General features: G+C 43.3%; 1 protein-coding gene across 3 annotated transcripts in view; it reads left to right on the top strand.

The window, feature by feature from the left end:
- Positions 1 to 452: 452 nt before the first annotated feature.
- Positions 453 to 21997, top strand: part of GMPR (guanosine monophosphate reductase) — a 41244-nt gene continuing 19699 nt past the window's right edge. The window contains exons 1-6 of one of the 3 annotated variants that reach the window (XM_021553200.4): positions 453 to 1208; positions 5064 to 5183; positions 5821 to 5904; positions 7477 to 7650; positions 15239 to 15320; positions 17737 to 17843. In XM_021553200.4, the coding sequence (XP_021408875.1) occupies positions 1122 to 1208; positions 5064 to 5183; positions 5821 to 5904; positions 7477 to 7650; positions 15239 to 15320; positions 17737 to 17843 (654 nt within the window). In that variant the 5' untranslated portion in view covers positions 453 to 1121. Of the gene's footprint in view, positions 1209 to 1685; positions 3010 to 5063; positions 5184 to 5820; positions 5905 to 7476; positions 7651 to 15238; positions 15321 to 17736; positions 17844 to 21997 lie in introns of those variants that run through there. The other 2 variants (XM_085573555.1, XM_085573556.1) reach the window with 2 other exon arrangements.

Genomic DNA, 21997 nt, shown 5'->3' with positions numbered 1-21997 from the left:
CAGATGTAGGTGGACTTAGCTTGTGCAATCCTGCTGCTCTGAGCAGTTTTTAACTTGTGCATTAAACCGTGGCTAGCACCATTGAAATTGGAGGCAATAGTAATAAATCAGGCTCCTGTATGCTGAAGGGGAAAAAGAAAAAACAAAACCAAAAACAAAACCCCAAACACCCCCCCCCCCAAAAAAAAAAAAAAACAAAAAACAAAAAAAACCCCAAAAAAACAAAAAACAAACAACCAAAACCAAACCCCAACCAAACCCCAACTAAACACAGAAACTCCCTGTAGGTTCTCCAAGTGCAGTGAAGTAGGAAACCCCTGAGGCAGCTGCAGGTGGCTGGTGCTCTGACCACTCTCCTGGGACCAACCAGGTGCACATTCCTCAACGTCTCTAACGCCCAATCCCCACTCGGGCTCTCCGCTGTGCTCCGCAGAGCCATGCGGAGCCCGGCTCTGCCTCGCAACTACCGCATGCCGGGCAGCGACGGGGCCGGCTTTGCGCTCGGAGCGGAGCACCCCTGGCAGTGGGATTTCCACGACAGCCCGGCTATACCAAGTGATGTCTTTTCTATTTGGCTGGAGGGACAGCATTTGGGCCGTGCTGCAGCAGCCCTAACGGCGTTGGGGAGCGCCGCAAAGCCCCGCTCGGGGCGGTGGAAGGTAGAGGGAGCCAGGCCAGGATTCAGCCCCGCGGCGGCCGCCCGGCACGGCCGGGCTCCCGCACCCGGTACCGGCGGCGGCGGGGCCGCTCGGTCACATGGAGGCGCCATTTCCGATGCCCTTGCCTTGCCCTTAAAGCCGCCGCGGTGCTGCCGGTGCCGCGCTCCGCACGGAGCGGTTGCGGACGGGCGACGCGTCCCCGTCTGCCCCCACCGCACACTGCCCGCCGGAGAGGCGGGGTGGCTGCGGCGGGGGACGGGGCACAGGCTCGGCTAAAATCAGCCCTCGCCTAATAAAGCGATGGGGCCCGGTGCCCGCGCCCTATAAATACGCTCGGTGCGCGACCAGCGGGCTTTGGCCGGCGCGGCTCGGCTCGGCTCTGCAGGCGGGCGGTGCAGACAGCGCAGCAGGGCCGCCACTGCCGCCGCCTCCGCTGCCAGGGCAGCCCCGCACCCCAGCGAGATGCCCCGGGTAGACGCAGACCTCAAACTGGACTTTAAAGATGTCCTGGTCAGACCTAAAAGGAGCAGCCTCAAAAGCAGAGCAGAGGTGGGGGCATCCAAACCCAGCATGCTTTTCCTCCCCCTTCTCAACGCTTAACTTCCTTAACCCGCCTTCTCCCCCGCTTTGTTTTCATTCCGCGGTCTGGCGCAGCAATGCCCTCCCCGATCGAGACGCCCTTTGCGTGGCAGGGGGATGCCGCTGCTCTCGGGAGGGAAGGACGGGGCCGGGTTTGCGGCGTCCGCGGCGCGTCCCCGCCACGGCCCCAGGGGAGCCGGGGGTGGCCGGTGCCGCGCTGGCCTGCCTCGCTCCTCAGGCTGAAATACAAGGGGGCAGCGAGGGATTGCTTGCTCCTAACAGGTGCCCCGGCGGCGCTGAGCGGGGCCTGACCTCCGGTTTCGGAGGGGGCGGCGGCGGCGAGCCAGGAGCGCTGCGGACCGGGGTGTCCGGTTACCCGCCCCGCAGCTTGGGCCGGCAGGAGCCGGTGGTGAGCCGGACAGGCAGCAATGCCCTCAACCTTGGGGGCTGTGGGCGGTGCTGGTACCGAGGAACTGATGTGCTCTTTAAAAAAAAAAAAAAAAAAAGTAATCCCCGCGAAGACGCTGGGCAGTGCTTCTCAGTGCGCAGGGTGCCCCGGGCTGGGACCCCATCATGGGGGTACTCGGGGAAGTCACGTCAAACCTGGGGCGATGGGTGCGTTTCACCCTCAGCCCTGTGATCGGCATGTGTAGAGCCCTGGAGTGCCCTGGGGCCCCGTGCCTGCTGGCCACTGTTGGCCGGGACAGCTCTGTGGCTCGCTCTCATCAGGGATCGGGAAAGACCCCGGGAAATCAATCCCATAAGGATCGATTGCATCCACAGAAAAAGATGGCTGCCTCAGGATCGAAGGTGCCTTCCCATTTACCGCGCATAACCCCAAGGTTAACAAACGATTTAGCTTGACTAAAGAAGGAATTATGTTGTGTTGGTGGATGAAAAGAGGATTAAGATTTTCCCTAGGGGACATGGAGTTCTGAGAGAGAGAGACTGAGGTAGAAAGGGAAAGTGAGACAGGGAGGCTGTGTTTACTGTGGGCCTATGGCCAGGGATTTTGAGGGCAACAACTAGGCAAAACTTCTTTGCCATCACAAGGTGTGAGAGGCCCTCTCAGTAGAAAGTTGATCTCTGGCAAGTAATTTTTAATTTATGGTGAACAGTGTCCCAGCCAAGCAACTCCTCATAGTGTGCAATTACTGTACATAAAGCCTGTGGGCACTTTTGAGCCATTTAGTTGGGGACCTAAGGATCCCTCCTTAAAATTCACTGTGCTGCCTGGCAAACAGGTGGAGCTGTGCTCCACTGAGTGAGTGGCAGGCACACGGCTCCTTCAAGTGCAGTGTTTTGTATATTTAGCAGGGTGCAGGCTGCTGGGAAGGGAAAACGATAGGAGGAAGATGAGCTGATATGGCAGGATTGTAACGGGTGGCTCTGATGAACTGTTAAAACATTGGAGATGAGAAAAAGTGCGTGTCATGAGGGGGTCAGTGAAAACCGATGAAGGTTAAGAAATTGGACACCATCACTGAGGCTGTGGCAACAGGGATAAACAGAGTCTGCCAGAGCCAGATCTGAAATGGACAGCCCCAGTCTGCTTCAAAACAAGAATATAAATAAATAGTTCTGGCAGAGGAACAGAGGCAGCATACTACAGTGCCTGTTACCCAGCAAGCTGCTGCTTTGAAGCTTATATCAGGAAGAGTCTGCTTCTCTGGTGTGAAGCCTCGTGTTGCACAAGGATAGTTTTTTATGCAGCAACTAGAGTTAAGTCAGCTTCCTAGAGAGGCAGTTTGGGATGTTTGCAGATCTTCCTGTAGGTTTGCTATTTTGGTACTTGTTTCTGATTTCTTGCATTGTCTCTATTTTCAATGGTAGCTTTCTATTTTTGAAAATATGTCAGAAAATGTGATGATTGAATTCAAATACCGAAATTGGTCAGAGCAAGGGTTCAAGTGCGAGCAGCATTATCTGTCTATGGGATCTTAGTACTCACATAGCCTGTTATTGCCTTGGCTGGGTTTACTCATGGACTCTATCCATTGCAAGTTCAACAGACAAGTGTCCTGTAGGAAGCTGTTAATTTAAATGTCTTACATTTTTAACATTTAAGTAAGTCCACAAGAGCAGCACAATTCGCTAAAATAGGTAGAGAGAATGGCAGCCAGCATGATCAGCAGTGTTGACTGATTTCCACATGGGTAAAAACGTAAACATACCAGGATAATTCAGTATGGAGAAGAAGCAGCTGTGGAGGATATACTAAAAGTGCATAAAGTGAGGAGCAGAATGGAAAAGGTGAAACTGAGTAGTGGTTGTTGATTGTCTCTCATAAAACAAGAAAAAGTACTGAATGTATTTACCAGGCAAAGGTCATAGTTTTTATGCAATATATTATTTATTGCTGTGGGATATTGGAGAGGCTTAAAGATGTGAAAGACTAAAAAAAATAGAAGGCAAGGTCTTGCCTTGTCTTTATTTTTCTGTATTTTGGTGTCTTTTCTGAAACGTAACTCTTCTCCTTTTTGAAGTTCCTTGGAAAGAGATGTTTTTCCTTTGTAAAACCACAGGGGCAGTGGTTCTGGTGCTGGCATCTGTGTGGAATTGGTTGTGGGATACTTTTCTGTCCCCCTCCTCCCTTGGTTCTAGTTCATACATTGTGTTAAGAGGGAGTAAAGTAAATTAAATTTTCATACTTGTTTCATATCTATCTTCTTCATACTGTTTTTTGTTAGCTGCAGCTAAAGAATGTTTTGTCATCCATAATGGCTGGAGAATTATACCTCTGATAGTAAATGGGAAGAAAGGGGAGTCTCCATTAAGATGTATTTAGCTTGTTCACAAAAGTGATCCTTCACTTACAAGCTTATAGGAGAACCTGATTCACAATTTATCAGTAAGGCACCAAGATATTCTCTTATATAAATCAGTAATAAATCCCTCACAATATTTATTGGAATCTAACCTGCAATTTGGAAGTGTTCAAAATGTGTTTTAATTGAATAGTAAAAAATTATGTATTTTTTCCTGTTGCTTTCTTTTTTGTGATGGATTTCAGTTTAGTTCAGATGTCCAAATGTTACTGAAAGGTGCAGTGAGGATTAGTGAAAAGTGAAAGAGCCTTCATTTTCGGTAGAGACTAAACTAATAGCTCAGAGAAAGACCTAGGTAGGCCAGTAGGAACTGATCTAATTTGATAATACCTCTTGCAGATGTAAGGAAAAAAATGCCTGATGTTACTGTGATCATTTGAAGGTGCTGTAGAAGAAAAACTTTGAAGGTGAAGGCAGATACAGTTTTAAGACATTAACTAAGAAGCTAGCAGTTCTTGGTTTGGCAAGGCAAGGTATGGTTGTTCATATCGTGTGGCAGGAGTGCTGGTAACTGTGACCAAAAGAACATACTTTATTATATTGTCATTCACCTTGAAGACTGGGACAAAGTCCTCTATGCCCTGGAGATGGAGGGAACTGCAGTTCTGACCTCTTTGGAGTTAGGACTTCAACTTGAGTTTCTCAGGCAGCCATGCAAACAGCTGAGATTACTTCTGGATACAATAACCCAGAGTCCTCATTATCATTTCTTTCCAAGCCCTCCTGCCTTTTTCCTTTTAGTTTTTAAATTTTATTTTGGTTATTTTTCTTAAGTAAGAGCTCTATTTAATGCAGAAAACATTCTTTTAAATTGTTTTCTTGTTTGGAAGGCAGAATTGTAAAAAAAAATTAATGATGTAATAGTGGAACAAAAGGAGCAGGAAATATGAGGAAAATGGAGAAGCTGTGTCTAAACGTGCTGTATCTGAAATCTGTGGAAAAACTCGTGTTAGATTACAATCAGTTACCTAAAAGAATGTGTGTCTGTTCGTTGCAGGTTGACCTTACGCGCACCTTCACCTTCCGTAACTCCAAGCAGACATACACAGGAATTCCCATCATAGTGGCAAACATGGACACTGTGGGGACATTTGAAATGGCTGTGGTTATGGCAAAAGTAAGTCTCAACTCTCATTTCTGCAACAGTTGGGAAGCTGCTGGGTGACAGCCTTTGTTGGGAAGCTGCTGGGTGACAGCCTTTGTTGATTTTTAGCTGTTTGTGGGAGAACAGGGGAACATGAGTTTAAAACTCCAGAATAAGAAAAAGCAGGTATGCTTTTACAACTATACAGTTACCACAAACAGGGCTCCTGATATAACGAAATTTCTGTGGAGATGCTTCCATACTGGGAAGCTTCCATCTTGGATGTAGCTCAGCTTCAGGTGGAGCTGCTAGAGCTTAGCTTCTGAGGTACTCTCTGCCAGAAAAAAAAAATAGCTGACAAGTTTTGAAAGTGTAGGTTATCGAATAGGGCTGCAGCACTTTCTAAGTTAATGAGCCTCTGTCACATTCGAAATACTGACAGTAGCTTTATGTAACATATCATAAACCTGATCCTGAAAGGTCGGCTAAGTATGCCAAGTACTTTTGAAAAGCTGTTTATAGTTGCCTGGTCTGTTATTCACTGTTACTGTTTCTTCCAAGCAGGATGAACCTGTACTTAAAAGGGGATTTTCTAATGCCTTATTTTGCAGCTGAGAGAAAAAATTACTAACTGAGACATTAATATCGGTTCTCTTGTTTTTTTTGCTAGCATGCAATGTTCACTGCAATTCACAAGCATTATTCTCTGGAAGAATGGAAACTGTTTGCTGCCAATCACCCAGAATGCCTTGAGGTACATTTTTCTACTGTAAATTGTTATGGTTTATTGCTTTGTTCTGAACTCGCATACAGTGGAGTCTCTAGGGAGTACTGTTGTCAAGTGAGGTTTTGGGGAATGAAGATATTTGCTGTTCTTAAATTCATCAACGGAAGTGGCTTGTCCTGTTTCAAAAGAACGGCTGTGTTAGTCCATTACAAAAGTGCTTATATTAAGATGCAAAAAAGCAAAGTTCGTATATGCCTGGAATCGAAACAGAGAAGTATCCTAAAGGAGGAAATACTCTGTGCTTCTGTTGCAAGCTGTGGTAGTTCATCAATGTGAATAATTTCAAGTAACCCAACCCCAGGCAGACCCTGCATACCCTTGTGCCAGGCAAAGTCTTTGCTATCAGGTGTGCAAGTGAATCCTGGAGTCTGCAGGCTGGAAGGGCCTATCTACAGGGCCCAGGCAAGGATGAGCATTGAAAGTTGTCAGAGCTTGTGTGTTCTCCACTGACCTTCTTGCACCAGAGCTCGCTTTGTGCTATTCCTGGCTGTGCTATCCCACTTGTTCACAGGGTCATAGCCTGAGCCATTATATTTAGTAGATTTAAACATTGACTTAATTTGTGACTTCCTCACATAAAGACTTCTTTTCTTCTGTCAGGCCCCTATACCAGTAGAGGCACTGTGTGTTTGGCCATCTCCCCTTCCTGCTCTAAGTTCAGTGCAGTTTTTGATCTTTCTCTGTATAGAAAAGAATACTACATTGCTGTATTGTATTATTGTGGCACGTTTCAGAATTTTATTGTAAAGGTTATTGATTACAGAGTTGTCTGAAAGTGAGCCTAGCACTTTGGCCAGTTAGGATTACTTACATGCTACCATAGGGTAGAAAGTGGTCCCAGGAATGTCCTGTGTCTGAGCACTTCCAAACTTAGCTCATTTGTGGTACATAATGACTGGAATAGGATCTCCTGTTCCTATAGTGATTAAATACTGACTTGCGCAGTGACTTTGGATTTCTGCAGAGGTTCTGTAGGCCAACAGCTATGGAAACTATTTTGCTTTTGGAAAGAACTCATTGGAAGACAAAGAAAGAAGCAGTCTGCTTGTTTTCAGTGGTAGCTGACCCTGCTTGAGAAATGGGATTGGACTATAAAATCTCCAAGGGACCCTTCTTCTGTGATTGTATAGATCACAGGAGTGCTTGGTGAACATAAAGACCCAGATTTTACTCTCTTGACAGTGGCCCAAATTTTGCCTCTTTAACTTCCTGGAAATCTACCGAGTTAGGGCTTCATCTGTGTTCGTGTTAATATGAGTATGGCCGAATCTTGATTGATGTCAGATGATTATATATGCCTGTGACAATCCACTTGTGAATGAATCCTAGAATGCTAATTTCCCTCTCCTTTATATAATTTAAACTCGACAGAAATAGCCTACTGATTTTCCCAGGAAGGTATTTCATAGTGTGATTTTTCACTAGTTACCAGCACAAGTCCTGCCAAGATTATGCAGGAAAAGACATACAAATTGTGTGTGTTTATTTCAGTTTTTTTGCAACGTACTACTCTGTTTTGTTCTCTCTGGTTTTTTTTAGCATGTAGCAGCAAGCTCAGGTAGTGGACAAAATGATTTGAAAAAATTAACAAGTATTCTAGAGGCCATTCCAGCTATCAAATACATCTGCCTAGATGTGGCAAATGGCTATTCAGAGCATTTTGTGGAGTTTGTGAAGTCCGTCCGTGCCCTGTTCCCACATCACACCATTATGGTAAGTATGTAGAAAGAATGGAAGGTGTGTGAATTCCATCCAGGAGCAGGACCCAGAGTTTCACTGGTAGGCATCAGAAGCTAGAAAAGGAAGGGAAGCAAGGAAGGATGTTTAGTAACAGTTTGATATTGTCTGATTAAGTTGGCATGGAGGACTGGGTGGATCCAGTTACTTTCCTACCCATGTCCACCTTCCTACACTAGATGAGATCTCTAATTGTTAAGTATGTAGATTTATTTTGGGGATTCCAAGCAGAGGTTTGCTGTGGGAATGTGCCAACATTTCTGGCCAGCTGTGGCCAGTGATTGTTAGATCACTGTGAAGACAGCTCAATGCAGACTGATCCTTGCCTGTGATAAGAATGAGAGGGATGTTGGGCAGTTGCAAGCAGGATTATCAGAGAGCAAAATGATCAATGCTGGGGCTTTTCATGGTGCTTTCTGTGATACTATCCCATCTCAGAGTGCTAATTCCATGCTTCCTTGAGCCCTTTTGCACCAAGAATAGGGTGTTTATATTGATATGGAACTCATAGCAGAAGAGCACTACTGCTGCTTTCCCAGAGATCTTGAAGAAATGTGTTTGAATTGTTTACATGAGAAGAGCAGAAATCCTCAAACAAGCAGCAGATCTGTAATGAAGTTATCAGCCTTTCTTCAAGCCAGTGCAGCAAAAAATCGTGTTTAGGCAACACTTGCCTGCTTTCCCATGCTACAGATAAAGCTTCATGTATGTAAAGTAAATGTGAAGTAAGAATGTTCCTAAATACACATCCTGCATTGGCTTAATAGAGAATAACATGTTTAAGCAGCTCAGAAGAGGATGCATTCCTTTCTCCCATGTAGGAGGAATGCAGTGTTTTTGCTTTGGAATGATGGAAAACTGAAGTGAGCTGGAATGCTTGTTGGATTCTGGATTATCATAGGCTAATGAATAGGCATTCTTCAACAGCTGCCAGGAGAGGTGGGAGCCGTTTTAGTATGGTCATATTTCCCATGCTTTGGAGAGAGAAATTTTGGAACTATGAAATGATAAATGTGGGTCTTCTGAGCTTTCTGCTTCATGTTCACTGCAGTGAAGGAAGAAACTGTTTCCTTGCTTTGGATCTGAAGTATTGTCCCTAGTGACATGATTACCCCAGTATCTTGAAGAGTTGTGGGAGGGAGCTTAAATCACATAGTTAAAGCCAAAGACCATCTCTCAGGAGTGGAAAGAAAATTGTATGTCATGCCCTCCTCCACCTCCCCACAGATTGCTGACTTTGCTGACTGAGGAGAGAGCTCAACCAAGATGAATTCCCCAGAAGGCAGAGAAGGTCAATGTCAAAGTCAGATATCAAGCCCAGATTTTAGTCCAGGCTTCTTAGGTCAGTCTCATCCACCTTCCATGTCTGTTCAACTGCCTTCCTAGTGTCTCTGCTTTTGTGGCTAAGGTTATTGTTACTTCAGGTCTCAGTGTCCTGACAGCACATTTACAGCCCTGACCTGTTCAGTTGCCTTCTCTAATTGTAGCTTCTTTCTCTGAACATGGCTTAATACAGCTTATGTTTTTCATCTCTGCACAGCAATAATTTCCACTCCTAAAAGCATGCTAACAAACTTGGGGTATTCAAAAACCTTCTATTTTCCAAAGCTTCTGGAGTCTGTTCAGTCCCTGCAGGTCTCTCATTCTACTAGATACCCACCTCTACCTTCCTTCCAAATTAATTCATGTTCTGTGCCAAAATGGCCTTTTGAAGCTGTTCCTGGCTGAAATGCAGGAGCTGGTCTAGGTTCCTTTTAATGATATCTGTAAGACATATCCTGCTGCTCCCTGTTCTGGCTGCTTTGGTGTGTCTGTGCTATGCCTGCAGTATGTTCTCTGCTGCTGGGGCTTTCAAACAAAAGGGTTAGCAGTTAAATAGGAGGTATAAAAATAAAGAAGCTTTCTCATGGCTGAAAGTGATCTCCAGGACCTTGTTTGCTCTCCTCAGCATGACTGTTCATTCCACAGTCAGCTGTAGTGCAATACATAACAGTAACCCAACCCTGGATCTCGGGGAATGTGTGTTCCCAGGGGCCACGTAATGGGTTCAGCTCTGAGGCTGAAAGGGGATATGCAAAGCAACTGTGGTTAATGTAGTACTCTCTGTGGCCAATACTCCCCTGCAGATGGAGTATGTCTTTTGTGTAACAACCTTTCAAATGCATGTTTCTGTCTTTTTAAATACTTTTGTAATCACATTACCTTATTTTCTTCTTCCTGGTTCTGACACAAGGTTTTTTCATTACTGCATTTTGTATTAATTTACAAAGAAGATCAGTTTCTCCATGGAACACAAAGGGTAGGGAAGATAAGCAGGAGCACAAAGATACAACATGACTTGTCTTAAATCACTCATCAGGTTAGGAATGGGGGAAGAAGGAATATTTAAGTCTTCTGAGTGTCCCACAGGTGCCTCTCAGAAGATCCTGAGGAGGATCACCCATTGGGGTATTTTGCTGTTGTGTGGCATTATGTGCATCAATTGTGTTTGATTGCTCAGGTCTAAAGAAAACCTTTAGTCAGCATTCATGATGGAGGATCAGAGCCTTTATATTACAGGTTGCATAGTCCTTATTTATTAGTTTAATTGTAGACTTTAGGGTTATTCCATCACCTTGAAAGTCTTTTTACAAGCTAAGTTATCTTTGCCAGCAAACTTTGTCAAGTTTTTGTCCTGAATTTTTCTTTTCATGCTATTCCTCTGATGAGTAGATGAGTAAACCTGAGGGGAGCAGGGAGAGTGGCAGGAAGACTGAGGCAGGAGCACACTTGGAGATACAGTAGCACCCACAAGGTGTGGGCCCGAGGAGGAGACAAGAGGAATTGCAAAGCAGAAGCAGAGGGAAACAGTAGGAGCCAGAAATTGTTGCTCCTCCTTGAAGTCAGTAGCAGAACTTTTCTGGGCCTTGGAGGCAGAATGGAGGCCAGATTCAGTCAGAGAAAGCCATGCAGACTACTCCCAGGTCATTCCTGGAACACACACCAGAGTAAATTCAGTTGTGGCGTGTCTACCAGGGCTGATGTCTCAGAACTAGGACCAGGCAGGATCCCAGGATAGAAGAGAGTGATGCTGCTGAGCCTGTCTCAGGTCAGGCACAGTACTGAGTGCAAGCACCCACTGGCTATGGCTCAGCCTTGTACAGGGCAATTCCATCTCATGGTTAGGCACCCCTTGCTTTTGTGGGTGGGAAGTGTCCTTTGGCCTTACTGATAATGTGAAGGCACAGACTGTGCTTTCCTCTAGGATACAAGAAGAAAGTTTGAGAACTGTTGTCATAGACACTTCTCCCCAGCTCGATCCATTGCCATTTGCCAGCAGCTTTCAATCAGTGCGGTAGTGTTCCTGTCTTAGGCAGTATGAGTTGGTATTTATAGCAGGCTTTCATGAGGCACAGTATCAAATGCCTGACTGAAAATCAGAGACACTGCCCTATGTGTTCACTAATTTTGTATCTCTGTCACAGGAGCTGTAGTCTTTATAATCCTGCTAGGTAAAATCTTGATTTTATTAAAGTCAGTAGGGAAACACCCTTTGTCTTTTCTGAGGCCAGGATTTTCCTTAGGAGTGACCTACAGTTCAGTCATCCTGGATAGTTCTGGAATGACCCAGGGTGGTGTTCACTTGATACTTCATACTGAGTGATACTACATCACAATACTTGCACCAATTGCTTTGTTCCCTGACTGCTTGTGTAAAGACACTAAAAAGTATAATGTCTGTAGTGACTTCACAGTGCACGTTCCAATTGTATTCTATTATTTTAAGTTAATTTTAAGAGGGTTTAATTTCTGTAGTCTCAGGCTTTCTATATTGAAATTTTCAGATTGTTTTTTCTTTTTTTAAGTTGAAGTATTCTGACTTTAGCATACCAGTGAGGACTTCAAAAGCCTTTTTGCCTCAATTCAGCTTTCATGCTGGTATCAGTGGTAAGGCAAGCATTGGTTTCTGTAAAGCAGAGTTCAGCTGGATGTGAGTAAACTGATTTCCCTTCAGCTGTCATACTGGAGTCTCTTCATATACAGATAACTGTGCCTCTCTCATAGTGTTTTTTTTTTTTTTGTTTTGTTTTGGTTTTTTTTTTTGTGCTCTCTGAGGTCTGAAAAAGGTACCTAAAAGAAGCAAGCCTCTCATTGCCAGGTTGAAGTCTGCTATGTACAGCTCCACGTCTTCCTTGAAAATTTGTTAAGAATCTGCAGATTAAGAAAGACAGAAATCAGTGATGTGTGTACATGCATTCCAGGAAGAAATGTATGCTGGGGACATAAGTGCTTTCCCCGCTAGGATGAGCATTTTGAACCAACATATGCAGTTCCAACATTTTCTAGCGGTAACTTAACAGTAAACGTCTGGTTAACATTTCTGAAGAGACAGTTTGACAACTCTCTGTGCTCTGCTAATAAGAAGACACTGCTGTTTAAATTAAATACATATTTGATCCCAAATCTCATTGAAACATTGACTTGAATTCCTATTTATGAATTTTTTGAATGTGTTCCAGTATTTCACGAAGTTGTACTGTGGTGTGTGTCATACAGCACAGGTGGTCATCTGCCTTCCAGAGGTAAACTGTTTCCTTCATGTCCTAAGTAGCATGCTCTTCATCAGTCCACCTTGGAATGTACAGCACTTAGTATAACAAATTGCCACTGAGCAGAAAGGAAGCAGCACTTAGCTGAAACACTGTACCTATTATATATTCTTTATTTCCTGATTGTTATATTTTTTTTTATTTTTAATCAATATCATGCTCTTTTGAGCAAAGTGGTCCTATATCATAGACCACAAATTGCTGCTTGATATTGTCATTGTCTTTATAAGTGCTTCAGGTGGTGGCTTGTCAGCTGTTTCAAGCTAATAAAAGGAGGAAGCAAAATTCAGTAAAAATAAATAAATGGTGAAATAGGAGTCAGAAATCCATAAGTGGAGAACAGGCCTTGCCCAATATTCCCTTGGTACCCTTCTGCTGACTTTAGAATTTGCCTCCTCTGTCCGTATCAGTACTGCTACAAGTGCTTGCTAAGTCCTGCAGTATCATTATGTAAGAAGTTTTCTGAACATCTCTAGATCTAAATTCAGATCTCCAGAAATGAATAGCCTGTCCTTAGTACAAGTGCAAAACAGGTTATGTGGAAAACTGGAGATTTATCTTTGACTGTTTTCCTGGTTAGGAATGTTCTGTAGACATGAGACAAGCCACAGAGCTGAGATAGGAACCAAACCTGGTTTGTAATCGTCCAAGAGTAATGAAGGAATTATAAAAGCTAGAGCAGGACCCCTCTCATTACCTATCCAAGGTCTTGGGAGTGTGGGGAGGTTCCTGCTGCAGAAGGTGAAACGGTGTTATTCCAGTTTACAAGAGGGGTGTTAGGGAAGACCTGGGAAACCAAGCGCAAAGGCATGGGGCACTGGCCACCTCTGTAGGAAGCTTCTTCCAGGGTTTTCCACACTCTTTCTGAAGAACTGATTATTCATGTCAGATCTGAACCTCCCTGAGACACAGTTTTGAGCCATTCATATGCATCCTGTCACTGGATCCCAGTGAGAGCTCAGCACCCCCCTCTCCACTTCCCTTCCTCTGGAAGCTGTAGTGAGTAATGAGGTCACCCCTTGGCCACCTTCTCTCCAGGCTAGATGAACCCAGTGCCATGGCCACTCCCCGCAGTACCTGCCTTTCAGTTGCATCACCAGCTTTCCTACCTTCTTCTTGCACATTCTAAGGCCTTCACATCCTTCTTAAATTGTGGGCTGCAATTTATAGGATTGCATTCCTGTACAATGCTCCCTCAGAGTATGGGAATGCAATTAGTACAGCTGTAGTGAGTCAGTTCAGTGTGTGCTATGTCAGCATTCCTTTGCTTTGTGCAGCTCTTTGCAGAGAGGAAAACGTGGTCTGAAAATGCACTGGCTAACAGTTTGTTTTCAAATGTAACTCAAAGCATAGGTTTTAGCTCATAAATCTCCTTTGAATTGGATTCAAATGTCATTTGAAATCTTAGCTCTTTGAAGACTGTCTTTTCCCTGAAAATCATCTGGACAGGGGACACTCCTGGCAAGGGAATTAATCTCTAGCCTTGCTCTGACTGCTGATCCATCAGATGCACAATTGGACACATGCAAGGGCCTGTCTTGTCACACTGAGCTTGCATCAAAATGTTTCTTTAACTGAATAGAATAGACTGGCAGCTCTCTGCACTTACTGCACCAGTTTTGCAAACCAATTACCAAGTATGTGCTAGAAGGTTGTTTTGTAGTTTCTTTTATTAAAAGTATCAGTAATTTCATCACACTGGTATTCTTTGCATTCACAGCATCCAAGAACCAGAAAAATCTGTATCTTGTGGTATGTTACTACAGGCCATGTACCCAGCTGAGGTACATGGCTCTAACAGGAGAGGGCCCCCACCTCAATAAAGCACATGTGAAAAACATTACTCTGGGAATAAGTAGCACAGTATTGGGGGAAGTTCTGCAAGTTTCTGCTACAGTCTGGAGTAGGTAAATGTTCCTGGAGGCATGAGTAGATCACAAGGTGATTGTGAGCCACCAGTGTGACACAGGCAAATGCATTCTTGTGTGTCAGGCAAGATATTTCCATAGAAAAGGCAAGTGTTGTGCAAAGCCTTGGTGAAAACTCACCTGTGTCAGTGTGAATAATTCTCATTCGTCAGGTTCAAGAAAGATCTGTCTGGTATGACTTCAAGACTAAGCAATTGATTAGGGATATGGAAAGCCAATAGAAGTTTTCTAGAAGAAGCAAGACAAAGGTTGTGAGAGCTGTCTTCACTTTCAGCAAAGATAAGAATGTAGGCAAAAGGAGGAAAAGAGCTATTGAAGTCCAAGAAAAAATACGTTCAAGAGCACAAACCAATTCAGAACTTCTTTCAAAGAAGATGTTACCCTAAACAGCATGCTCTCTTTATCTCTGCAAAGGTCATGCGGGGGGAACCAAACCCCTATTTTTAACCAGTGGCATCAGCACAGCCAAATGTATGTATATGGTGTGAATGCTCAGATTCATATAGTCTGTATGTACATACCAATTTTGGCACCAATGTACAAATTTAGAAGAATAGTACCTTACTTTCAGTGGGAAAAATACTGAATCCTAAAGGAAAAATATATTTTCCAGTGTTTTAAACAAGACCTGAACTTCTTCCTATGAAGCAAGTTGGGCAAAAGGCATAGAGGTCTCTAGGCTGTTCAGGAGAGATAGTAGGGCAGGAGAGGTGGATAAATTCACTGTATGTAAGAGCAAAGAATAGCCCCTGTGCTTAGGGATGATGTAGCAGAGAGCTTCTGGGTGATGATTAGGAGGATGGATAACAAAGCAGATCCCTTGATAGAATGTTAGTGATCTACTTGTTAAATAAATTTGATTGGAGAATCTACCTATATGACTGGTTTAGTCTCAGTGGCACATCCAAGGAACAGTATGGTGAACTATATTCTTCCATACTCTGCGTAGTTCAACTTCTAAAAACTCTGGATCAAACTTTACATTATATTTTTTACTACAGTAGTCTTGGGATCTTCTGTATATGTGATACTGTTACTTCTTTCTAGGCAGGCAATGTGGTGACCGGAGAGATGGTAGAAGAACTTATTATTTCTGGAGCAGATATTATTAAAGTGGGTATTGGACCAGGTAAGTCAAATAAGGATGGCTTTTGGTACTGTTGGTAGAGGATAGAGGAGCTGTCCAGATGGACCAAGTGTATAATGCTGTTTCCCTGCCTCTTAGAATGCCAAGACCCACTCAGGTCAATAAAGTACCAGTGAACTTGCACACAGTGTAAAAATGCAGGAGGTAGATGGTGGGTGCTGCTGCCTAATATCTGTTCCCAACAAACATCTCCTGTAGAAAAGCAAGTTGGGTAAACATTCAGACAACACAGTCAGATCCACACATCACATTCACCGCAGCTGGCTCAGCGAGAAGAGGCAAGAAAGGCTCTTTTGGCAAGGTTTTATTCCAGTCACATGAAACTGAAGGTAACCCACCGAGAAAGAGCGTGACCACCTGGAGCAGGCAGCTTAAGAAGGAAAAGGGTGGAGCTAAGGGCTGGGCAGGGCGCAGCCACCAGGGGTATCCAACAATGAAGGAATAGGGAGAGGAGAAACCAGGGGAAGTCCATCTGAGTCTTGTCTTTTACCCTGAGGTGGACTACTCTATGGTAGTCATTGCTGTTGCCAAGGCAGGGGACTTGGGAATGTGCTGAGAGCAGAGAGTTCATGGGATGCTACAACAGTGTGTTTAAGAAATCCACATACTGGGTGCCAGTGTTCCATACTGAACAGTGTTGTGTATTGCACCTTCAGTCAGTGTTGTTCCAGTTGTTCCTGGAAATGCTGGGCTGCCTGAGTTTCTGACATTGCCACCGATAACGTGTTTGGGAACACTTTTCTAGCCTGTTGAAAAGAGGATGAATCATCCAAGCTAATGATCAAATGATACTGTGTCCAGGTGTCCACCTCTATCAAGGAAAGACAGTTTTCTGAATACCTTTATGATCTGTGTTCTGTTAAGCTGAGGTTATCCCTGTCAATGTCTTCAAAGATGAAATGGTGTCAATTGTAAAATACGGATGACTTTGCCTCTAGCTGTTACTATTGCCTGGGAGCTAAAATTTACATGAATGCACTTAGATGCTATCTATCATTTTACCATTTCTGTGGATAAAAGAGAACCTTGACCTTCTTACAGTGTTTTCCCTATCTTCCCATACCTAATATTGTTGTCTGGCATACATTGCCTTAATCTTTCTTTCCTTTTTTTTTTTTTTTCCTTCCTTGTGCCTTCCTTCACATGTTCCTTCTCTTGCTATTTTCTTCTTAGATTGCACCTGGAGTCACCATATGTGGGCTAGATTTTAAAGTGGCTAACACAAATGCCATGGTCAGTATAGCTGTGATCAGCCAGTGCAGTGCAGGCATATTGTTTACTCTGTAGTGCCAGATAGTTATGGTCCATGAATGGATAACTGGAACAGAGAAAATGATGTAATAAACATTGCAGTTGTGCCCAGGAAGATATCAAATAATAAATACTACAAAAAAGATGAAGAATCAACAACAACGATTTCATGGTGTAATTGTCATGGGCAACTTCAGATTTAATATAAAAATAATTATAATTTGTTGCCTCAAACATGGAAATACAGGTAAATGCTGTATAGTCCTCCCTGGAGATCTTCCTGAACAGATCAGTACAAATTGACCATGCAAACCCACAAGTAACAAATGTTTCTCCCTCAGATCTTGAGGCTCTTTTCCAGATAATGATCCATCTTGTGAAAAATGGCAGTGATTTATTATATAGCATTACATACACTATGAAGTGCAAGCCCTGTGGAACTTATATTAAAACTGATTTTCTTACTATTTTGCAAGAATTCTCAGTGTTTTCACTTGGTCAGTTCCTTGGTAACTTCTGCTTTACTAGTAGCTTGAGTATACCTGGATATCAGCTGAGTGAAGGGATCCAGATTTCACTGCATTTTGGTTTAGAATCTGTTTTGAAATTCTTGTTACCATGCAGACCTTTTAGGTCTGTATCCTAAATTATAGGATCTAGACTGGCGAAAAGAAGTCCTCATTTTAACTCTTAATTTAAGGGGACAAAATAGAGAAGATACAGAAAAGAGATAGAAATATTTATTAGAAGAAATAGTCAATTAGAATTAGAAGAAATTAATGCTGCTGCTGAGTCTTGCAGGTTGTGATTCTGGTCCTTTTGTCTCTTCCCTTCAGGCACCTCAATCAGATTTGCTTTCTTGTGATGCAGTAATTCTCTCACTGAGAAACATTACTGATGGGAACTAAACTTGGACTAACCCTGGAGACGAAAGGGGAGACATTAGTCTCCTCAGCCACAGTTTTCATGAAGTGGCATGAGAATATTTCAGAACTCAAATTCCTATGTGCTCCTTTTATCTGTGAGAAGCCAGCATTGGCAATATAGATTTCTTGGGAGAAAAATAATGCTGGTAAAAACACATTTTTTCTGTATCATTTCTGTCATCCTAATGGACTATGTTTATTCCTCTCATTCTGTTGTCTAGGTTCTGTGTGTACCACTCGAATTAAGACAGGGGTGGGCTATCCACAGCTAAGTGCTGTTATTGAGTGTGCAGACTCAGCACATGGCTTGAAAGGACATATCATCTCTGTAAGTAACTATCATCCACTCTCAGATTCCTACTGTGCAAATTGTTGTGGAATGGGAGAATCAAACAATCTAGTACCCTGCATGTTAAAGCCTGTCCTTCTGTCATCCCCAGCTGACTCTTGTATTATTTCCTAGAACAGTCAGTGGAGATCCAGATGTAAAGAAACCAGCTCTCTAACATTAAAAAGATGTGGGCACCTCACTCCTGTTTATGCCTTTTGAAATCTACTTCTTCCTTAGTGGAGTAAGCTGTTATGTAAACAGAATAGGAAGCTTGGTAGTGTTTTCACTATTGAAGCAAACAGTAATTCCTATTAAAGACTTCTGAAAAAGGGGTGGAGTATAAACATGACTTTACTCAGAATGTGACTGAGGGGCAGGCAGGCAATAGCAGGGAGTACTAGGTAAAATGATGTGAGCCCATCTGTGTTCTAGTTGGATTGATTCAGAGAGGTGAGAGGAAAACAAACTGGATGGAGATGTGCAAAGGGTTTGACTGGACCTCTTGGAGTATAATGGAATAGGAACATGTGTTATAGTCAGCTCTCTCTTGCTCTTTATTGTTAATGAGTATGCATTCCCTCCTCTCTGGCTCCTCTGTATGAATTTTTCAGAAAAAAGGAGAAGCAGTCTGTGATTTTTATGACTTGGGCAGTATTACAAATGTTTCTGTCTATAACAGACAGTAGAAGGTGTGCAACAGAGCACGAAAGTCTCACTTATTACTGTAAAGGCTGGATAAGTATAGGTGCCATCCTGGCAGTGGTGCTCAGAGACCTATCCTAGTTTTGCAATAATTATTTTCTGCTAGCAGCCCTCAGAAGAATGCTGTTATCCTGATTTTACAACAAAACAGGGAGTGTGTATTCAGACTGTTGAAAAATTAGATGGTTTTATACTGTATCTCCTTTCATGCTTTGGGAATAGATCAGTTCTTGACTTGCTCAGGCTTCAGTGATCCCGCACCTATCAGCCCCCTGTGGGGGAATATAGGAGGGCAATTTGATACCTGTCTGCTACCAACATCTGGACCAAGAGAAACACCTTCAGCTGCAGCTGGGGTCTTTCACATCACTTCAGCTCAACTCTGTCACCTAATCTAAGAAGAGTAAAGCAAGGGTAAGGACATTATGCCTGAATTCTGGAGCATTCAGATGGGTATTGTTGTATTTATTAGGGAAAGAAAAGTTTGGATTGCATGGTTGTTGCCAGAGCTCTGGCAAGAATATCATGGAAGAGAGGTATCCTCATGACAGAAAAACACCATATGGCAGCAATTCTAAGTATAGAGTTGGGTCTGGTGGCAACAAGTATATGTGGCATCCCTCAAAATGTCTCACTGCTGTCTTCCTGCAGATTGAAGAAGGGGCACACCCTACTTGAGCCAAAAAAATATCCCTACAGGCAGAATATTACCACAGCTATTAATGTCAATTCCCCCAGAGAAAATATGTCCAGCAATTTTTGTTATGTTGATATGAAAGTAGCAGGAAGGACATGAAAAGATTCAAAGCCTACCAGCTAGCTTCATGTAGATTGTAGCTAATGGTGTGATATGGGTTAGTCCCTTGGGGTGTTTGTATCCACTTCTGTCTTGTTCAGTACCTTCATCAAATTAACTCCTCATTCTTGTTATATTGGTACAATTTCTATATGAAAGAAAATAAGTCAGTCTTACTCTCAGAATGAGGAAGTGGTGGTGCTGAGCACAGTATGGGCACTGCAGAGAACACAGCATGACTGAACCCTGATCTTTAGGAGCTCTTCTAGGGTGGAACGCAAACTGGGATTTTAAACTTTCCTAATACTGAAGTTATCATGTATGATTTTTGGAACTGATTCATTGACAGGGAAGGTGACAATTTTCAGGCAAACATGATAGTCCAAGTGAACACCTGGTGTCTGTCTATTCATTTACACAGAGAAGTAGGAGGTAAAATTACACCAGTTACTTTCCTCATGCTAAATTATCTGTAAGACTAAAAGCTCAGCTCAGAAATGAATCTTTCATGACTCACTGAAAGCAGAGAGGAAACCCTCCATGAGATACAGGCATGGTTTCTGTCCCATGCTGTTCATTTGGGAGCCAGTAGTCTCAGTTTTCTTTCTTGCGAATCCATTGGCCTTGAGAAAGTGCTGCAGTGAGTTACAGTGGAGGGGGCCTGCTGGAGATTTCTTGCAGGTCAGAGAACTCCTCTGCTGGACAGAGGCAGTCACGTATTCTAGTAAGCCAGCAATGTGGGAATGGAAAGCAGCCCTGCATATGTCCTCTCTCATGTGGCTGTCATTTGACAGAGATCCCTGCTTCCCCTTCTCCCTGCCTGGGTGATAGGTCACCAGCATTTAGAGAAAAGAATGACTAAGGGCTTCTTCACCCAGCTGCTGCCATACTGTCCCTTTTTCCACACAGAACACTTTCCACATAGAAACATACCTGGTATATGTAGTTCAGAATAAAGTACCATATGTATTGTTTTTACTGCTGTATATGCCACATACTTTATGTATCTTCTGCATAATAAATATCTATCTGTTTGCTGATAGCATAGAAAGCACTGGTTGTGCAGTTTATTGTAAAGGTTGCTTGAAACATAAATCAGCATTATAAACTCATTATAAATTGCATTTATAATGTTCAACCAGTGTATAATGGTTTTCTATGCTGTATTTTTTTTCTTACTTGGGATAAATTTTGTTGCTGTAAAAATGGCTTATCTATATGGAGAACAATATTGGGGACAAAACCATTACTTCAGTCACATTAAAGTAATTCTGTTGGGAAAGCTGCTTTCCCCCATCCTTCTTCCTAGCACCCACTTGGCTCAGAATCGTGCTGTCTACAGGTTCCATGACCATAACTCTTTCCACTAGTCTTACTTTAGTGTTATGCAACTTCTCCTGAATTCAGAGACAGATTTTTACAGATAAATTTCCCCAGGGTTCTGAGGTAGAGGCTGAGCCTGCAGCAAACTCTGTAACTGAAGTTCAGCCATCTACAAATCATTTTGAACCCAGACCCAGGGTTCAAAACAGGGTCCTGTTTGGACAAGCTGAATTTCAAGGGTAAGCTTCCAATGCAATGCAGTAGCAGAACAGTCTTGCTTTGTAAACAGAGTGCCTGTTTTTATCACTTGGAATGAAGTGCTTTACTCCATATAGCTTTATTATATAGCATCTTCTGACATAACTGTTTAGTATGGCCCCTTTTCGTTTCCCTTTCTGTGAATCACTGAATTTACCTGCTTATCTGAAGTAACTGAAGACATCTACAGATAAAGAAGGACTGTGAATCATCATTGTCAGTTCCTTTTATCTTAAATGGTAATCCATGAGCTTTTGGGCAAGTCTCTTAAGCTGCTCAGCATTTTGTAATTTGGTAACATTCAAAGTGATATTTTTTGAAGCCAATGATTAATGGCTACACAGTAAGGCCTCCATCCTCATGGTACCTCTGAAAGCATAAAACCTTCATCACTGCCGCTACTGGGTTAGTTATAAAAGTCAGATACAGAGCCACCCAAAACCAACTGACTCTAACCCAACTAGCAGAGAGCATTCAAAGCCAATGTCTCTCAGATAGTAAGAGTCCTAAAACTGTTCTTTGAAGATTATTAGACTCTTCTTTCTACTGTGGCCCTTCCTCCCCTGACACACGCACTCACACCCTCCTCCAAGCTATGACAGACTTGTTAAAGGGAAAGAATTGCACAAGCAAAGCCATTAAAAGGAGAGAGAGATTCAGCTGTCAGCCCAGCACTCATTCCTGGAGCTGACAGCAAGGGTGTCAAAGCTCAACAAAAGGCATAATGTGCTAGAGGTTATCAGCAAATGGAATAAAAGCCTTTAAAATTCTACCAGGCACTGTTTGCAGTGGGGTGCCCTTTGAAAAGCCACTCACTTTTGGATCCACCTGCTCAGTTTGTGTCAGAATCCTCTTCTGGGCACACAGAGTTTCTAACCCCCAGCCCTGCTGCTAGCTGCCCATCAAAGGCAGCTCTGATGTGGCTGATGGAGGGGGTGTCTGGCTGTGCTCGGCCGCAGGTCACGCACAGCCATGCATTTGTGCCAACAGGGAGGTGAAACAGCATGAGGTAGCCAGCCAGTCTGGGGGTAGCTTCAAAAGCAGGAAAGATGTTGGCAGTCTGCAATGGATC

This window comes from Lonchura striata, chromosome 2 (genome assembly GCF_050655825.1).
Source record: "Lonchura striata isolate lonStrDom1 chromosome 2, ASM5065582v1, whole genome shotgun sequence".
Classification (NCBI taxonomy): Eukaryota; Metazoa; Chordata; class Aves; order Passeriformes; family Estrildidae; genus Lonchura; species Lonchura striata.
The sequence above is the reverse complement of the archived record's forward strand: the minus strand, read 5'-3'. Positions and strand labels throughout refer to the sequence as shown.